General features: G+C 46.7%; 1 protein-coding gene across 2 annotated transcripts in view; it reads right to left on the minus strand.

Annotated features, from left to right (window-relative positions):
* Parp11 (poly(ADP-ribose) polymerase family member 11) overlaps positions 1 to 14,854 on the minus strand; it is a 54,048-nt gene that overhangs the window by 15,139 nt on the left and 24,055 nt on the right. For both annotated transcript variants that reach the window (XM_045139722.1, XR_006634557.1), the window contains exons 2-4: positions 7,080 to 7,211; positions 6,238 to 6,358; positions 3,456 to 3,531 (exon numbers count right to left, since the gene is read on the minus strand). In XM_045139722.1, coding sequence (XP_044995657.1) covers positions 3,456 to 3,531; positions 6,238 to 6,358; positions 7,080 to 7,211 — 329 coding nt within the window. The remainder of the gene's footprint in view (positions 1 to 3,455; positions 3,532 to 6,237; positions 6,359 to 7,079; positions 7,212 to 14,854) is intronic.

Genomic DNA, 14,854 nt, shown 5'->3' on the forward strand with positions numbered 1-14,854 from the left:
TTTAGTCCCAAGGCCCAGAGGAAAGCCTGGCCCATGGCTGACACTCAGTGAATAAAGCTGAATGAACAAATGCACCCACGATACCACATGCCACAATACCAAACACACAATCCGTTAAGCCGCACCCTGCTGATGGCATTTGACTTGCCTTCAACCTGTGCTACTATGTTAACAATGTAACCTCCTCCCTGTGGACAGCTGACAGAATGCTGGAAAATGCCATGCTGCATGTGGCTCCATGGGAGAGAGAAATCACCAATGAAGATAAACAACAGTGGACACTGCAAGCCTTATATAGGCCAGCCAGGCCAAATGAGCCAAAGGGGGAAATAGGGGCACATCTGTTATTGGGGAAACCAACCGCCCTCTAATTGGACTGGAGGCCTGCTCCATGGGAGGGAATACATCCTTGATGTTGAAAACCTACAACAGGGGTTGTCATGAGCCTAAGGGTGTAATGTCTGCTGCTATCTGGCTAAATGTATATACTGTGCTTATCAAACTGCCCAGTAAGCACTTCTCTTAATGTTCATACCCTTACAATAATGCTGCTCTCACTCTTGGCAGAGAACCTTCTCTTTTCAGATGGTGATGACCTCTGGGAAGACTCAAAAGGAACCACAGTGCTGGGAAGAAGTGACAGAGGAGTGCTCAGCACAGAAACATCTCTATCACACCTTCTAAGGCACAGAGTTCATTGCAGAAGAGATGGCAAAAAGAACACAACAGCCAAAGGAAAGGCAGGACTCCTTACAAAGTGCTCCTCCAGACACAAATGGCCTGGACATCCATGACCTCGCAGTGCCTGGTACTACCTACACAGACCATCATAATAGGAGGGAAAGATGATGACATCAAAAGAGAGACTGATTGACAGGGGGAGGGGATATGATGGAGAGTGGAGCTGTGAAGGGGAAAGTGTGTGTGTGGGATCATGGTTCATTATGGAAGTTGTCAGAAGAATGCTGTCAAGGACAAGTCTTCCAATTTGTTATTATAAGTGTCCAGAAATTACTATAAAATAACTCTGAAATGAGATTTCATTTTTAAAATAAATATTTGGGCTGGAGAGATGGCTTAGCGGTTAAGCGCTTGCCTGTGAAGCCTAAGGACCCCAGTTTGAGGCTCGGTTCCCCAGGTCCCACGTTAGCCAGATGCACAAGGGGGCGCATGCGTCTGGAGTTTGTCTGCAGAGGCTGGAGGCCCTGGCACTCCCATTCTCTCTCTATCTATCTGCCTCTTTCTCTCTGTCTGTCGCTCTCAAATAAATAAATAAAAAATTTAAAAAAAAAAGTTTAAAATAAATATTTATTTGCATGTGTGTGTGTGTGTGTGTGTGTGTGTTTGTAAGGGCCCTCCAGGGTCTCTTTCTGCTGCAAATAAACACCAGATGCTTTCTCCACTTTTTGTGTCTGGCTTACATGGGGGCTTGGGAACTGAACCCAGGCCATCAGGCTTTGCAAGCAAGTGCCATTGACCAGCAAGCCATCTTTCCAGACCCCCTGAAATAAACTTTCTGAGTCAAAAAGCAAACTATTTATGATTTTGATATATACCGCCCAAACACCATTCTTAAAATGTGTACTTATTAATTTTTCACCAGAAGTATAGAGAATGGCAACAACCTCTCCATAAAAAAAAAATTAATTATGCACCTGGATTCCTGTCAGTCTGCTAGCAAAAACTGTGTACCAAGTTCATATTTTTTGTATTATGGCTGTATGAACATTCAAATTCTTAGTCCGTGTGATTCTTAAAGAGTTCAGAGAGAACTTCGGAAACTTTAAAAATTATCCCTTTGATTTTCTAATTTTTTTCTCATTTTATCTAAAGCATCTTTGAGCTATGGAAAACAATGTTTTACGGCCTGCACGTAGCGCACGCCCTGGCGAGCTCGCTGTCTGCGTGAAGCACGGCTCCACGCCCTGCTGCGCTTAGCGGTTACGCACCAGCACCTTCGGCCACCTCCACTCGCCCTTCCTAAGCGGCACCCCTCCCCTTTATTGGGACCCCACTTGCCCTCCTCTGCTCTGCCCACCCCCTCTCTCTCCTGTCTTTTCTATGCTTTGTATAGTCTAGGACAGAGCGAAGTGTTGGACCCCAACTTATGCCTCTTATCCCCACCAGAAGAATACCAGATATAACACCATACAATTACAAGACATTTTCCAGTATTATTATGCCTTGTTTTTTTCTACCAGATTGTACAGTCTCCGAAGATAAGTGATTCCTGCATTATATTCTTGGCACTAAGGAATGTTTTCAAGGTGTGGCTGGTAAGAAAATGTCCTCCGTGTCCCACAGATGTATAAGAGACTTTGTGACGTAAGTTTTGAATAACTTAAGTCGTGGTGCCAAAAGAAACACCCAAAATCTTAAGAAACAAACTAACAGAAACTTAAAATATTTTTTCTTTACTATAGTTCTTTCAGTGTCTTTTGTTGTGGTTATAATTATTTCAAAAGAATATCCCCTACAATTCACATACTAAATTTTTTTTTCAGTTTCATTTTCACCTCTCTGAACCGAAGAAATTTCAACATTTGCTTGAGGGATCATTCCAGAAAATAGAAGATACACCCTAAGATTTTTCCCTTTTTTCTATTCACATATTTCTGTATATTTATTTCTATTCACATTCTCCTGTGGCATTCACAATTCTCTTTCTCGGGCTACATTTGTCTAGAGGGAGAAAAAAAAAAAAATCTGCAACCCAGACCCAGAAACAGGGGCCCCAGGGCTGTCCCACTGCTGCCCGAAAACAGGGGCCCCAAGGCTGTCCCACCGCTGCCCTTCTGCCTCGGGCCTCTTTAGCCACTAGGCCTGACCCCTTCCCGGAGTCTCCCAGTGGCAATGCTGCCTCAGCAGAGGAAGAGAATGGGCATTTCCCTAGGATCTACGGACCAAACCACTGGACAGTTCTGCAAGAGAATTGCTGGGACCGGAGGGTGGCTCAGCAGGCACGTGCTTACAAAGCCCAACAGCCCACACTCAACATCCCAGGACCCAGATGCACGAGGTAACGCACGCCTCGGGAGTCCCTCTGCAGTAGCAAGAGGCCCGGGTGTTCCCATTCCCTTCCCCTCTCTCTCTGTCTTTCTCTTCTGTTTGAAAATAAATTTAATTTTTTTTAAGTATTTCCAGTTAAAATTCAAGCTTATCTCATCCCAGTGAATTTATTTAAGGGTTTTGTTTGTTTGTTTTTGCAGAGACCATAGGCATTTGCAACTACCAAGTACAATGTTCTAGATAATGGAAGTAAATAAATGCACAAGGAAAAGAACGGCATGAACGGCAACAGTGACAGAAGACTCAGTATTCTGCCAACACAGTGAGCGTGACGCAGGGACAGAAGACTCACTCCTCTGTCCACACAGAGAGCACGGTCAGTCTGCTCGGCGCCCTGCCGCGCCGCAGGGAGGGGAGCCGGCCCGGGCCTCCCGCCCTGACAGTACCTGAAGGCGCTGATGGAGAAGGGAGCCCTTTTGATGAGGCGCCGCTTTCCAGTGGTGACGTTCATCTGCTTCATCTCTGTGAAAGAACACAGGCGTCAGAGGGGCCGCGGAAGCACGCGGCGAGGAACGGCCGCGAAGACCCCCGCGGCGCCCGTGGCTCCGGGAGAGCTGGCAAGCCTGGCACGCCAGGGTCTTCGCCGGCAGCGAGGGTGTCACTGGGGAGCCCAGCCTCGATGCTTGATCGACGCTCGCACACCCAGATGCTCACTTAGTCACATGCTGTAACGCACTTCAGCCTCTTCACAAAGCCCGCAGCCTGGGCTCCTCCCCAGGAACAGGGCCAGGCGTAGGAGCAGCGGAGCGCCCTGCCTGGAGGTGCCAGAAACATCTGTCAGGGGGCCCCTATGGGCGTCTGGTTTGCCTAACATTATTTTTTAAAGTTATGATGGCCTGAACTAAGAATATAATGGTTTTGGCCTTGGAGATTAAAAGAATGCAACATAAAAAGTCTGCTGAGACAAACTGAGGTAGGAGGATCACTGAGTTTGAGGCCAGCCTAAGACTACATAGTGAATTCCAGGTCAACCTGGGTTACAGCAAGACCCTACCTCAAAACAAAGAAACAAGCTGGGAAATGGAACCAGCCTAGATGTCCCTCAACTGATGAGTGGATAATGAAGATGTGGCACATTTATGCAATGGAGCTCTATACAATGGAGTTCTACTCAGTGGTAAAGAAAATGAAGTTATAAAATTTGCAGAAAAATGGATGGATCTGGAAAGGATTATACTAGGTGAGGTAACCCAGGCCCAGAAAGCCAAGCGCCACATGTTCTCTCTCATATGTGGATCCTAGCTGCAGATGATTGGGCTTCTGTGTGAGAAAGAAAATACTTAGTAGCAGAGGCCAGTAAGGTAAAAAGGAGATATGAAGGGAAGAGAAAGGAAGGGAGGAGGATACTTAATAGGTTGATATTGTATATATGTAAGTACAATGATTGAGATGGGGAGGTAATATGATGAAGAATGAAATTTCAAAGGGGAAAGGGCGGGGGGGGGAGGTATTACCATGGGATATTTTTTATAATTATGGAAAATGTTAATAAAAATTGTGAAAATTAAAAAAAGAAACAAAAAAAAAGTCTGCTGAGACGAGATGATGAGATGTGGCCTTGTGCTTTCCATGACAGACCCTCGCGGCACCCGAGCCTCAGACCGTCCAGGGATGCGCCACTGCACCCAGCACCACACTCCAGAGCAGTAAGCATCCAAATACACTTTTTTAAAGAAACAAATTTGTTTTATTTATTTTAGAGAGAGAGAGAGAGAGTGAGTGAGTGCATGTGTGTGCATACGCATGCATGCACGCCAGGGTACTGGCCACTTTTTTTGAGAAAGAATCTCTCGTTGGTCGGAAGTCCATCTGTTAGACTGTCTGGCCAGTGGGTGCCAGGGATTCTCCTGTCCCTGCCTCCCCAGCGCTAAGATCAGAAGCAAGTGCCTCCGTACCTGGCACCTTCACACAGGTTCTGGGGATCGAACTCAGGTCCTCATGCTTGCAAGACAAGCACTTTACCAGCTGAGCTACCTCTCCAGCCTCCCACACGTGCGTTTATTACAAATGTCTCACCACTCATGTCTTGTCTGCCTCAAGGCATTGAACAGCAGATGAGAGCAATCTAAAAGTCAGGCTGAACCAACAGGTTTTTCATGGGATATCTACACACAGCCCACAGACATGGATGGAATTCAAATGAAGCTCATCTCCAGACAAGCTGAGCTGACCCACGAACAAGCCAGTGAATCAGAAGGAAGCATCTACTGAGAACCAGCTCCCGGGCAACACCACCAACCAAGAGCCATGTGGTTAAACTGGCAACTTTCTCCTATGTACTTATGATCTTTAAGATGAAAAGGTTCTGAATTATCCCAAAGTGATTTCCAGGCTGATTGAATGTGGAAACAAAAAGCTTTAAGTTTGTTGTGGTGGTACAAGCCTAAAATCCTCGCCACTCAAGAGGCCACGGCAGGAGGACCACAAGTTCAAGACCAGCAGGGCGACGCAGCGAGGCTCTTCTCAGAGCACAGAGCAGAAACAAGACTGGCAACAGCACGGCTGCTCCGTAGAAGCCGAGCTTCACAGGGACTCCATGCACCAAAGCTAAATGCGCTTTCAGGAAAGGCAGGATTGCTTGAGATTTCAAATGTTGAATGTTTTTAGAGCTATTTTTGTATCTAATAGGAAAGGATTTACTTCACTGTTTAAAATATATAGTGCTGGGGTTGGAGAGAGGGCTGAGCAGTTAAAGGTGCTTGCTTGCACAACCTAATGACCTGGGCTTAGTTCCTCAGTACTGAGGAAAAAAGCCAGATACACAAAGGACACACACGTGTGCAGTCCGTGGACAGTGGCAGGAGGCCTTGACCTGCCCATATTCACTCTCTTATCTGTCTCAAACACATAAATAAAAATATTTAAAATAAATACATAAAAGTAAAAATAAAGGGCTGGATAGACGGCTTAGTGGTTAGGCGCATGCCTGTGAATCCTAAGGAGCCTGGTTGGAGGCTCGATTCCCCAGGTCCCATGTTAGCCAGATGCACAAGGGGGCGCACGCGTCTGGAGTTCATTTGCAGTGGCTGGAGGCCCTGGCGCGCCCATTCTCTCTCTCTCTGCCTCTTTCTCTCTGTCTGTCTGTTGCTCTCAAATAAATAAATAAATAATATACAGTACTACTGCACATGTCAATATTCTAAAACATGCAACTGTAGGGGAACATACCTGTGAAGTCTATCTTGTAGCTGAATTTGGAAGTCGTAAAACAAACGGAGCCACACGGGTTCGTTCTGAAGCTCCTTTCGATATCCTCACTGCTGACTGAGCACTGGACGTTGGGATCCGGCTTTAAGACAAACCAGAAAGTTCCAGTTACCAGCTGTTCACGAGGCGAGATGCCACCGAGGTGGTGCTGTGCTCTGGTGACAGAGCGCGGGAGCGAGGGGCACGCGCTGGCCCCCGTGCGACGTCTCAGCACACAGGCCGCTCACGGCTCGGCCAGCACGCCGAGGGCGCCTGAGGGGCTCCCAGGGCAGAACGACCACTGTCACGTCCTTTCCCCGGTGGGCCGTGGCTCCTCTTCTCAAGTTACCGCGAGAGTTACTAATTATTCTCAAGATTAGACTACGATGCTGTGCTAAGCTCTCCTTCATCAACCCGGGCAGGCTGAAAAGAAAAGGACAAGTTCCTAAGTAGGGTTCAACTCCCTCTGTGACCCTGGATGAATCATGCCAACTTTTCTGGGTATTACTTTCTTTGCCTTCAGAAAAAGTGGTTACATGTGCTTTAGAATCGGTGGGGAGGCCACAGGAGAGTGCCACGAAACACCTGGCCTGCGGGACACGTGTAACACGGACCTACTCGTTTTCCAATCAAATTTGGGAGTTGTTCAGATGAACTGAGGACATGCAACTCCCAGTGCCACTTGCTCTTAAACACAGTACCCACGTACTACTTCGACGTAAGTCGCGTGATTACCCAAGGAAAAGAACTAGAAGAATTTCCAAGTTCTGACTTCCATCAGGGTCTCTGCTCATGACCCCTTAGCGGTTCCCGGAGGGAAGTACCTGGAACATGTGCCACTTCCCACATTCTGCCAGGTAGAACCAGCCCCATTGTGTATCTGAGGTGTCCATGTCGTCTGAGGTGTCCATGTCTGTCCTTTTGAATAAGAATTCCTCTTCTTTGTGAAACATCTCCTGAAACGCCAGCAAGACGTGCGGGAGAAAAAAACTATTAGTAATGAGTGTGCTTTCATGGAATATGTATGCATGTATATATATGAATAAGTACATATATTATTTTTCTTTATTTGAGAGTGAGAGAGAGAGAAAAAGAGAGAGAGAATGAGTATGCCAGGGCCTCCAGCCACTGCAAATGAACTCCAGATGTGTGCGCCCCCTTGTGTATGTGGCTTACATGGGTCCTGGGGAGGAAACCTGGGTCCTTTGGCTTTGCAGGCAAGTGCCTTAACCACTAAGTCACTGCTCCAGCCCCTCACGGGTCTTTTACTTTACAAGGAACTGTATTCCAATGTCTTCCCCATGTCACTTCACCAAGAGATTCTGTTGTGTATGTTGGCTCTGGAGATAAACATTAAAAAAGCTGGGTATCAATGTTCAACCATAATTGTGAGTGGGCTATGCTAGTGCCCATGGAGCTGTTGAACTCCATCACATTTCAGGTTGTCATCATAGCCCCGAGAAACCAGAAACCGCTGGGAGGACACGGAAGAGAAGAACAGGAAGAGCTCACATAACACATGCTCACGTATTTGATAAAAGGATCCATTACATTATACTACTTAAATGTATCTGACTTTTTAAATTTAAAAGTCATTATTTCATTTGATGGCATAAAAAATGTTCCTAACATATGGTGTTAGGTGTAAAGTTATAAAACAGAAATGTTAGTTTGGCTAGAAATGTAACTATTTTGTCCACAGGAATGCCAGGATGTACGTATGATGCATATATACATACACAATTAAAAAGTCTGAGTAGGTATAACAACTTGTCATGAAGTTTTTTAAGTATGAAGAAAAAGAAGATGGTAATGATGTGGATAATTACAGTTAGTCCTTAGTGACCCTTACTATTGCCAAGTGCTGGTCTAAGAACGGTAGAGATGAAAACCTCTTTAGGCCGGGCGTGGTGGGGCACGCCTTTAATCCCAGCACTCGGGAGGCAGAGGTAGGAGGAGCACCGTGAGTTTGAGGCCACCCTGAGATTACATAGTGAATTCCAGGTCAGCCTGAGCTCTAGTGAGACCCTACCTCAAAACACCAAAAAACAAACAAACAAAAAACCTCAGGCCTAACAGCAACCTGTAAAGACAAGACGCCTGGCATAAGTGAGGAGCTGAGAATCCAAGGGAGGGTCAAGCTCAGGGAGGCTGGCTCCACGGTCTGTGCACACAACCAGCACATTTCCTGCCTCACAGCTTGTGATCAGTGACTGTATGACATGACTATTGCAAACTTTACTCATGCGCACCTTTGAAAATGACATTCTTGGGTGGCTACTGCGATGAGGAAGGAACCAAGGGGCTGCTCAAACTTCACACCTCACAGGATTTTGATTTCCTATCTTTAAAGAGTTTTGATTTGCTGATTTAAATTTGCGCAACTAGCAAAGGAAGAACATTCTTTGTGTAAAATTAATCAGTGGAGCTGGAGAGATGGCTTCGTAGTTAAGGCGCTTGCCAGCAAAGCCAAAGGGCAGAGGTTTGATTCCCCAGTGCACATGTAAGGCAGATGTGTCTGGAATTTGTTTGTAGTGGCTAGAAGCACTGTAGCACTATGTATACCAATGCCGTAATTCCAGTGGTGGGAGTGGAGATGGGGAACCCCTGGGTCTCACTGGCTGGTGAACGAGTAAGCTAAGAATCTGTCTCAAACAAGCAACTGGACAGTAATGGAGTAAGCCTCCACACATATCCACACACAAGTGCATGGGCCCCACATGGGCAAATGCACTCACACTCATAACCACACACACACACACACACACACACTCATGCACACCCCAAAACATATTCATGCAAAGAAAAAAAAATTGACTTCATACACCTTTGTTTTTAAACACAAAATATGTATGACTAGAAACACTGGGATTTTTAAATTTCATTATAAATATCCTGTTTCTAGAAGTTGTGGAACCCAGGATAAGCTTCCAGTATGTTGTCTAGATCATAGTCCTCTTCACAAAGTCAAAAATTAAAGGTTCTATCCTCATTACGTTAGGTTAAACGACGACGAGACAATGCATTACAGGACCTGAGCTTAGTAAAAGGGGTTCATTACTTTTAATTTTATTTATTTATCTCAGAGAGGAAAAGAAGTGGGGGGAGAGGGTGGGAGAATGGACGTGCCAGAGCCTACAGCCACTCCAAAAGAACTCCAGATGCGTGCACCACCTTATACATCTGGCTTACGTGGGCACTGGAGAATTAAACCTGGGTCCTTAGGCTTTGAAGGCATTTGCCTGAACCACTAGCCACCTTTCCAGCCCAGTTTTGATTTTTTATTTGTGTTTAGAAGCTCTCTAAGGAATGCTGTTTTGATTATTTCTTGGTTTTCACTTCTTGTGTTTTAATTCACTGGTTGCTGAGAATGAAAGCCTGAACATCCTGGTCAAGAGCCTCAGGTTTCAAAACGACGACCTTGTGCATTTCAACCAGACAAAAAGACGATGATTTAAAATTTAAGTCCTGCTTTTTCTCTCCTTGCTGTTCACATCATCTGGCTATTTTTCATTGTGAGAGAGTGAGAAAGAAAGCAAGAGTGACCTAAACTTAGTTTTTCCTTTGAAAATACTCTGAAAAAGCATTTGGAAAAGTTAAGCTTGAAGCAAACAAGACAATATTTGCCTGGTGAGTTCTATCTTTCCTCGACGAGAAAAAGGAGAGGCCGGAAAGGCCTTTCCGTGGCATACGCTCACTGCGTGCTCAGCTACATGGCACCACAGCTACCATCGCAAAGTTGCCACAAGCCAGGCACCATGGGCCCTGTCTGTTGTCCCAGCCAACTGGGAAGCTGAGGCAGGAGGATCGCTACGCTAGAGCCTGGAAGTTCAAGGCCAGCTGAGAAACACAGTCTAGAGAGAGACCTGTGGCAAAGAGGGAGGGGGCGTCACGACGGTTCTTCCTGGTGAGCCTCTCCTCTGGCTCAGTTTCGCTGGATTGTTTAGATTCACAGATGATCTGGCTTCCTTTCAAATGACTCATCTCGTAAGATAAAAACCTGACACTCTTCTACAGCAAGCCTTCTCTCCAAAGGCATGGCTCTTTTGTTTAATTGCACTCAAAGAGAAACTTGGTTTAAATTAATAAGTTTAGAATGCTGTAACCATAGTAATAAATGGCTCTAGTTAGAACGCATTTATAGGTAATAAAAAGAACACGTGCAAGCTATCCATCACGGGGAGGCGGTTAGTGAGTGGGATGAACGGCTCAGCCCAGTCACAGCCGCGTTCCCTCGAGTGCTTCTCCCTTGCTACTGGGCGTTGACGACACTTCCCGCGCACCAGGCTGGGAGGAAAGGCTGGCATAAAGTGCCAGAGCATTCTTTCAATGTTCACATGCAATGAGCATGCGGTGGGACCTGCCTCCTCGGCTATCTACACCAAGGGGAACCTTTATTTATTAGCACTGGGGTGAAGTTTGGAACACAGAACTAAAAAACAATGAGGAAAACAGTTCAAAAGTCAAAATCCTGGCCAAGATCCTAGAACATAATGCCGCTTCCCACACTTACCAGAGTTTCCCAGTGAGATTTTACAACACAGCTGCAGTTATTTTATTAACATAAACACAATTCCACCTTGAGGAAACCATACATGGTGATGAACATGCCTTTGCCTCTATACACACCTCTGTGTAAAAATCCAAATACTGGCATGGTGGCACACGCCTGAACCCCTAGCACTGGGAGGCTGAGGCAGGAGGCTGCAAACTCAAGAATGCCAACCTGGAGCATGTAGGGTTACCTGGTTTAAAAATAACTTACGAAAGCTGACATTAAAAGCTGGCAGCTCAGCGAGCATTCCCAGCAGCTCGGCCCTTCAGCGAATGTCAAGGCGTCCCTGGGGGTTGTGCTAGGGACACCCAGCAAATGGAGTGGCACCCATTTTGGGACACTCGCTACACCTTCAGGAAGGTGGCAGGTCTGTGGCATCTGGGTGCCCTGTTCCGAGTACCACTGATGGCCACTACAGCAGCCCAAGACGGGGCCCCTGCACCTCCCAGCTTGTGGTTCGTTTTGCCGGGAAGAGCAGGCTGCTGGTGCTCAGCCCTGCAGCCCACGGGACCGGAGCTCACAGTCACAGCCAGACAGCCAGCACGGAGGACAGCTTCCCTTTCCCCACGCAGAGCCCAATGCAGAATGGGGGAGGATCTGCTTCAAATAGGCAAGGCGACAAGACGGCCCCAATTGCCACTAGCTCAGCGCTCCTAGAGGACAGCGCCACGCCAGGAGTTAAGCCCAAAGGCGAGCAGCTACTAGCCCCCCCTCTGGTGAGCACTCAAGGAATGGGAGGGTGTCACTTTGGGAAAACAGGGCTCCTACCTCCCCTCTTCAAGGTGTGGGGCTCTGCCTATCAGACCACAAAGACGGAGAGGTCTATATCTGTATCTGCCCGTGGGATGGAGGGAGAGCAGAGGACCCCATGGGCATTAAGACTGACAGTGGACAGCTTCGTGGAAAACAAGGAAAGCTAGAAGCCCTGATGGAAGTGAAAGGGACGGTACAAGGTCAACGTGGAGAATTCGAGGCAGAAAAAGAGAAGGCTCTTTTGGGCTTAGTCTCTTGTAATCAGTGACCCGGAGTCCAGAAGCATGCAGAAGTACAGGCTCTGCCCAAGTTGGAATGAACAGTGCAAGATACAAGACAAGGCTGCGACCGTGTCCTAAGCTGCAGATCAATCCATCTGCACCTGAGAGACACGAGAACGGGGCGCAGAACCGCGGACTGAACAGGGACACACGCTGTGAAGCAAGGATTAAAGACAGCACAGCACAGTCACCTCAGCAGTGTGGAGACGTACGAGCTCAACACGGGGTCCTCTCGGGAGGGATCCAAAAGGTGCTTTATTCGGCCAAACACTAAACATGCGCACAGCGATGACTCACCATCACTCACCAGGAGAGGCATTAAACTCGACGGCAGCAACAGCAAGAAGTTAAAATCAATAAAGTGTCTACTTCAGGACTGGCACGGTGGCACACGCTTGTGACCTCAGAACTCAAGACATTAAGGCAGGAGGATTATGGGTTCAAGCCCAGCCTGGGATGCATAGGGATATCCTGTCTCAAAATAAACAAACTAATTCATTGAATTAAATATTCGATTTTCTACAAAAATTAGAGAGCAAAACTGGATAGAAAAAAAACCTAACAGAAGCAGCCTTAAGAAGAGTTCTAGAAGTTAATACAAACAGATTCGAAGGACTAAGGCAAGCCACACTTAGAGGGTTAAGAGAACTTAATGCTGTATCTCATCAATAAAGACCATCAACATTAAAGATGGTCCAAGGCACGGTGGCGCACGCCTGCAATGTTACTACCCAGGTTAAAGCTGGAGGATCATAAGATCATAAAATCAGGGCCAACCTGGGTTCTAAAGCAAGCTCCAGGTTAGCCTAAGTAATAAAATGAGACTTTATCTGCAAATTAATGAATGAGTTAACTAAGACTCTCAGTGTAACCTTCAAAAGGCACACTAAATATGAACACAGGAGGTTGATGCTGTGTAAAACTTGCTGCTTATAGTTACTGTTATGAATGGTTAGCACAGAGGTAAAAGTCATGCTATCAAATCAAGTAGCAAGCACTATATTGTGTGATTGGCCAAGCAAAGCTGGTCTGTTACAACAGCATTGTCACAAGTCTCTGAGGAGTGGGCTGGGCTACGCTATAATGGCCACAGGGTCACAAGGTGACCCTACAGTGTTACAGGACCACCGTCACGTATGTTTATGGTTGACTGAGACATCATTGTGTGTACCTGACTGTAATATACACAGCAGGGACAGTATTAAGGAGGTGCAAAGACGGGGCTGAGGAGACGGCTCACAAGCATGCAGGCCTGAGTTCAGATCCAGAGCGTCAATGTCAAAGTTGGGCATGACGGTTCAGGCCTGTACTGTAAACCAGAGCTGGAGAGGAGAAGACAGGAAGAACTAGAAGACTCACAGGCTGGCTAGTCTAGCTGAGTCAGTGAGCTCTGGGTCCGGTGAGAGACCAGATCTTAAAAGAAATAAGGCAGAAGAACAACTAAGCAAGACACACGTCGGCCTGTGGCCTCCATACACATACCTGCACACACATGCATGCATTCATTTGACACCACATACATATGCACACTACATACAAATTTTTTAAGATACAGAGAGAATGGAGCTACCTAGGTATAAAGGTCCCAACATTTCACTGAAACTAAGGACTAGACATTATGATAATTTAATATGTATATTTTAGTGTTTATTTTAGTATATTTAGGTGTGGTTGGTGCATGCCTTTAATCCCAGCACTAGGGCAGCTGAGGCAGGAGGATGGCCTCAGGTTTGGGGCCAGTCTGGGCTACAGAGTAAGTTCCAGGTCAGTCTGGTCTACAGTGAGACTCTGCCATGAGGAAAAAAAAAAGCAAGCAAACAAACAAAAATGTATAGTTCTGGGCTGGAGGGATGCCTTAGCAATTAAGGCATTTGCCTGCAATGCCAAAGGACCCAGATTCGATTCCCCAGGACCCATGTTAACCAGATGCACAAAGAAGTGCATGCATCTGGAGTCCATTTGCAGTGGCTGGAGGCCCTGGTGCACCCATTCTCTCACTCTCTCTCCCTCTTTCTCTGTCAAACAAGTAAGTAAATAAAGACAATTTTTTAAAAAAACAACTACATTTTAAGCTATAGAACTATGATTCAGAAAATACAATCAAAATAACATTTTAAAAGAAAATGTGCCAAGTGTGGTGGCGCACGCCTTTAATCCCAGCACTCGGGAGGCAGAGGTAGGAGGATTGCTGTGAGTTTGAGGCCAGCCTGAGACTCCATAGTGAATTCCAGGTCAGCCTGAGCTAGAGTGAGACCCTACCTCGAAAAGCCAAACAAAAAAGTTACACTAAAAAAAAATCCATTTAATATAAAAAAATAATGAAAGAGAAATGCATGAACAAAAATGGCATAAGAATATGGAAAACAAAATGTCAACTGCCAGTTATAAGTAACAACATGAAAATAAATAATATCACTACATGTGATTTAATCCAATTTAAAAGCAGATTTCGTACTAGATTTTCGTTTTTAAGCATTATGGGAATTCACTTTAAGACACAAGGAAGCCCCTTGGAGGATGGCCGGGTACCGGCTCTGCAGGCTTTACAATGATGAACAGTACCACCTGCGGGCCTGCACTTGGGACTTCAGAAGTCCAGGGATGTGAGATCAGGGGCACCATGAGCAGAGAGGGGGACACGGGGAGACACCGCAAGCAGAGAGGGGGTGTGGTGTGCTGTGAGCATGGGCGTGAGCAGTGGGTTTAATAAGCTGCTCCAGGAGGAAGACGGCCCGTCCACACTGAAGGGCAGGCGGTGGCACGGGACGGGGGCAGGCTGCTGGGCTGTGACGGGATGACGCTGTCCAGCTATTCACGCGCCGGTGTGCGCCGTTCTTCATTCAGAACAGTGGGAAGTTCACGCTGAAGGCAGCTCAGAGCTTAAGGCTGCTTCTTCAGCTCAAGGGGACAGAGAGGGCCTCATACGGCTTTCTAAAGGCCGGGTGGCCTCTGCCTACAGCCGCAAGGACCAGGCGGCTGCCAGTCCAGCGGGCCTGGAAGGCTGAGCATC

Source organism: Jaculus jaculus, chromosome 23 (genome assembly GCF_020740685.1).
Source record: "Jaculus jaculus isolate mJacJac1 chromosome 23, mJacJac1.mat.Y.cur, whole genome shotgun sequence".
Taxonomy (NCBI): domain Eukaryota; kingdom Metazoa; phylum Chordata; class Mammalia; order Rodentia; family Dipodidae; genus Jaculus; species Jaculus jaculus.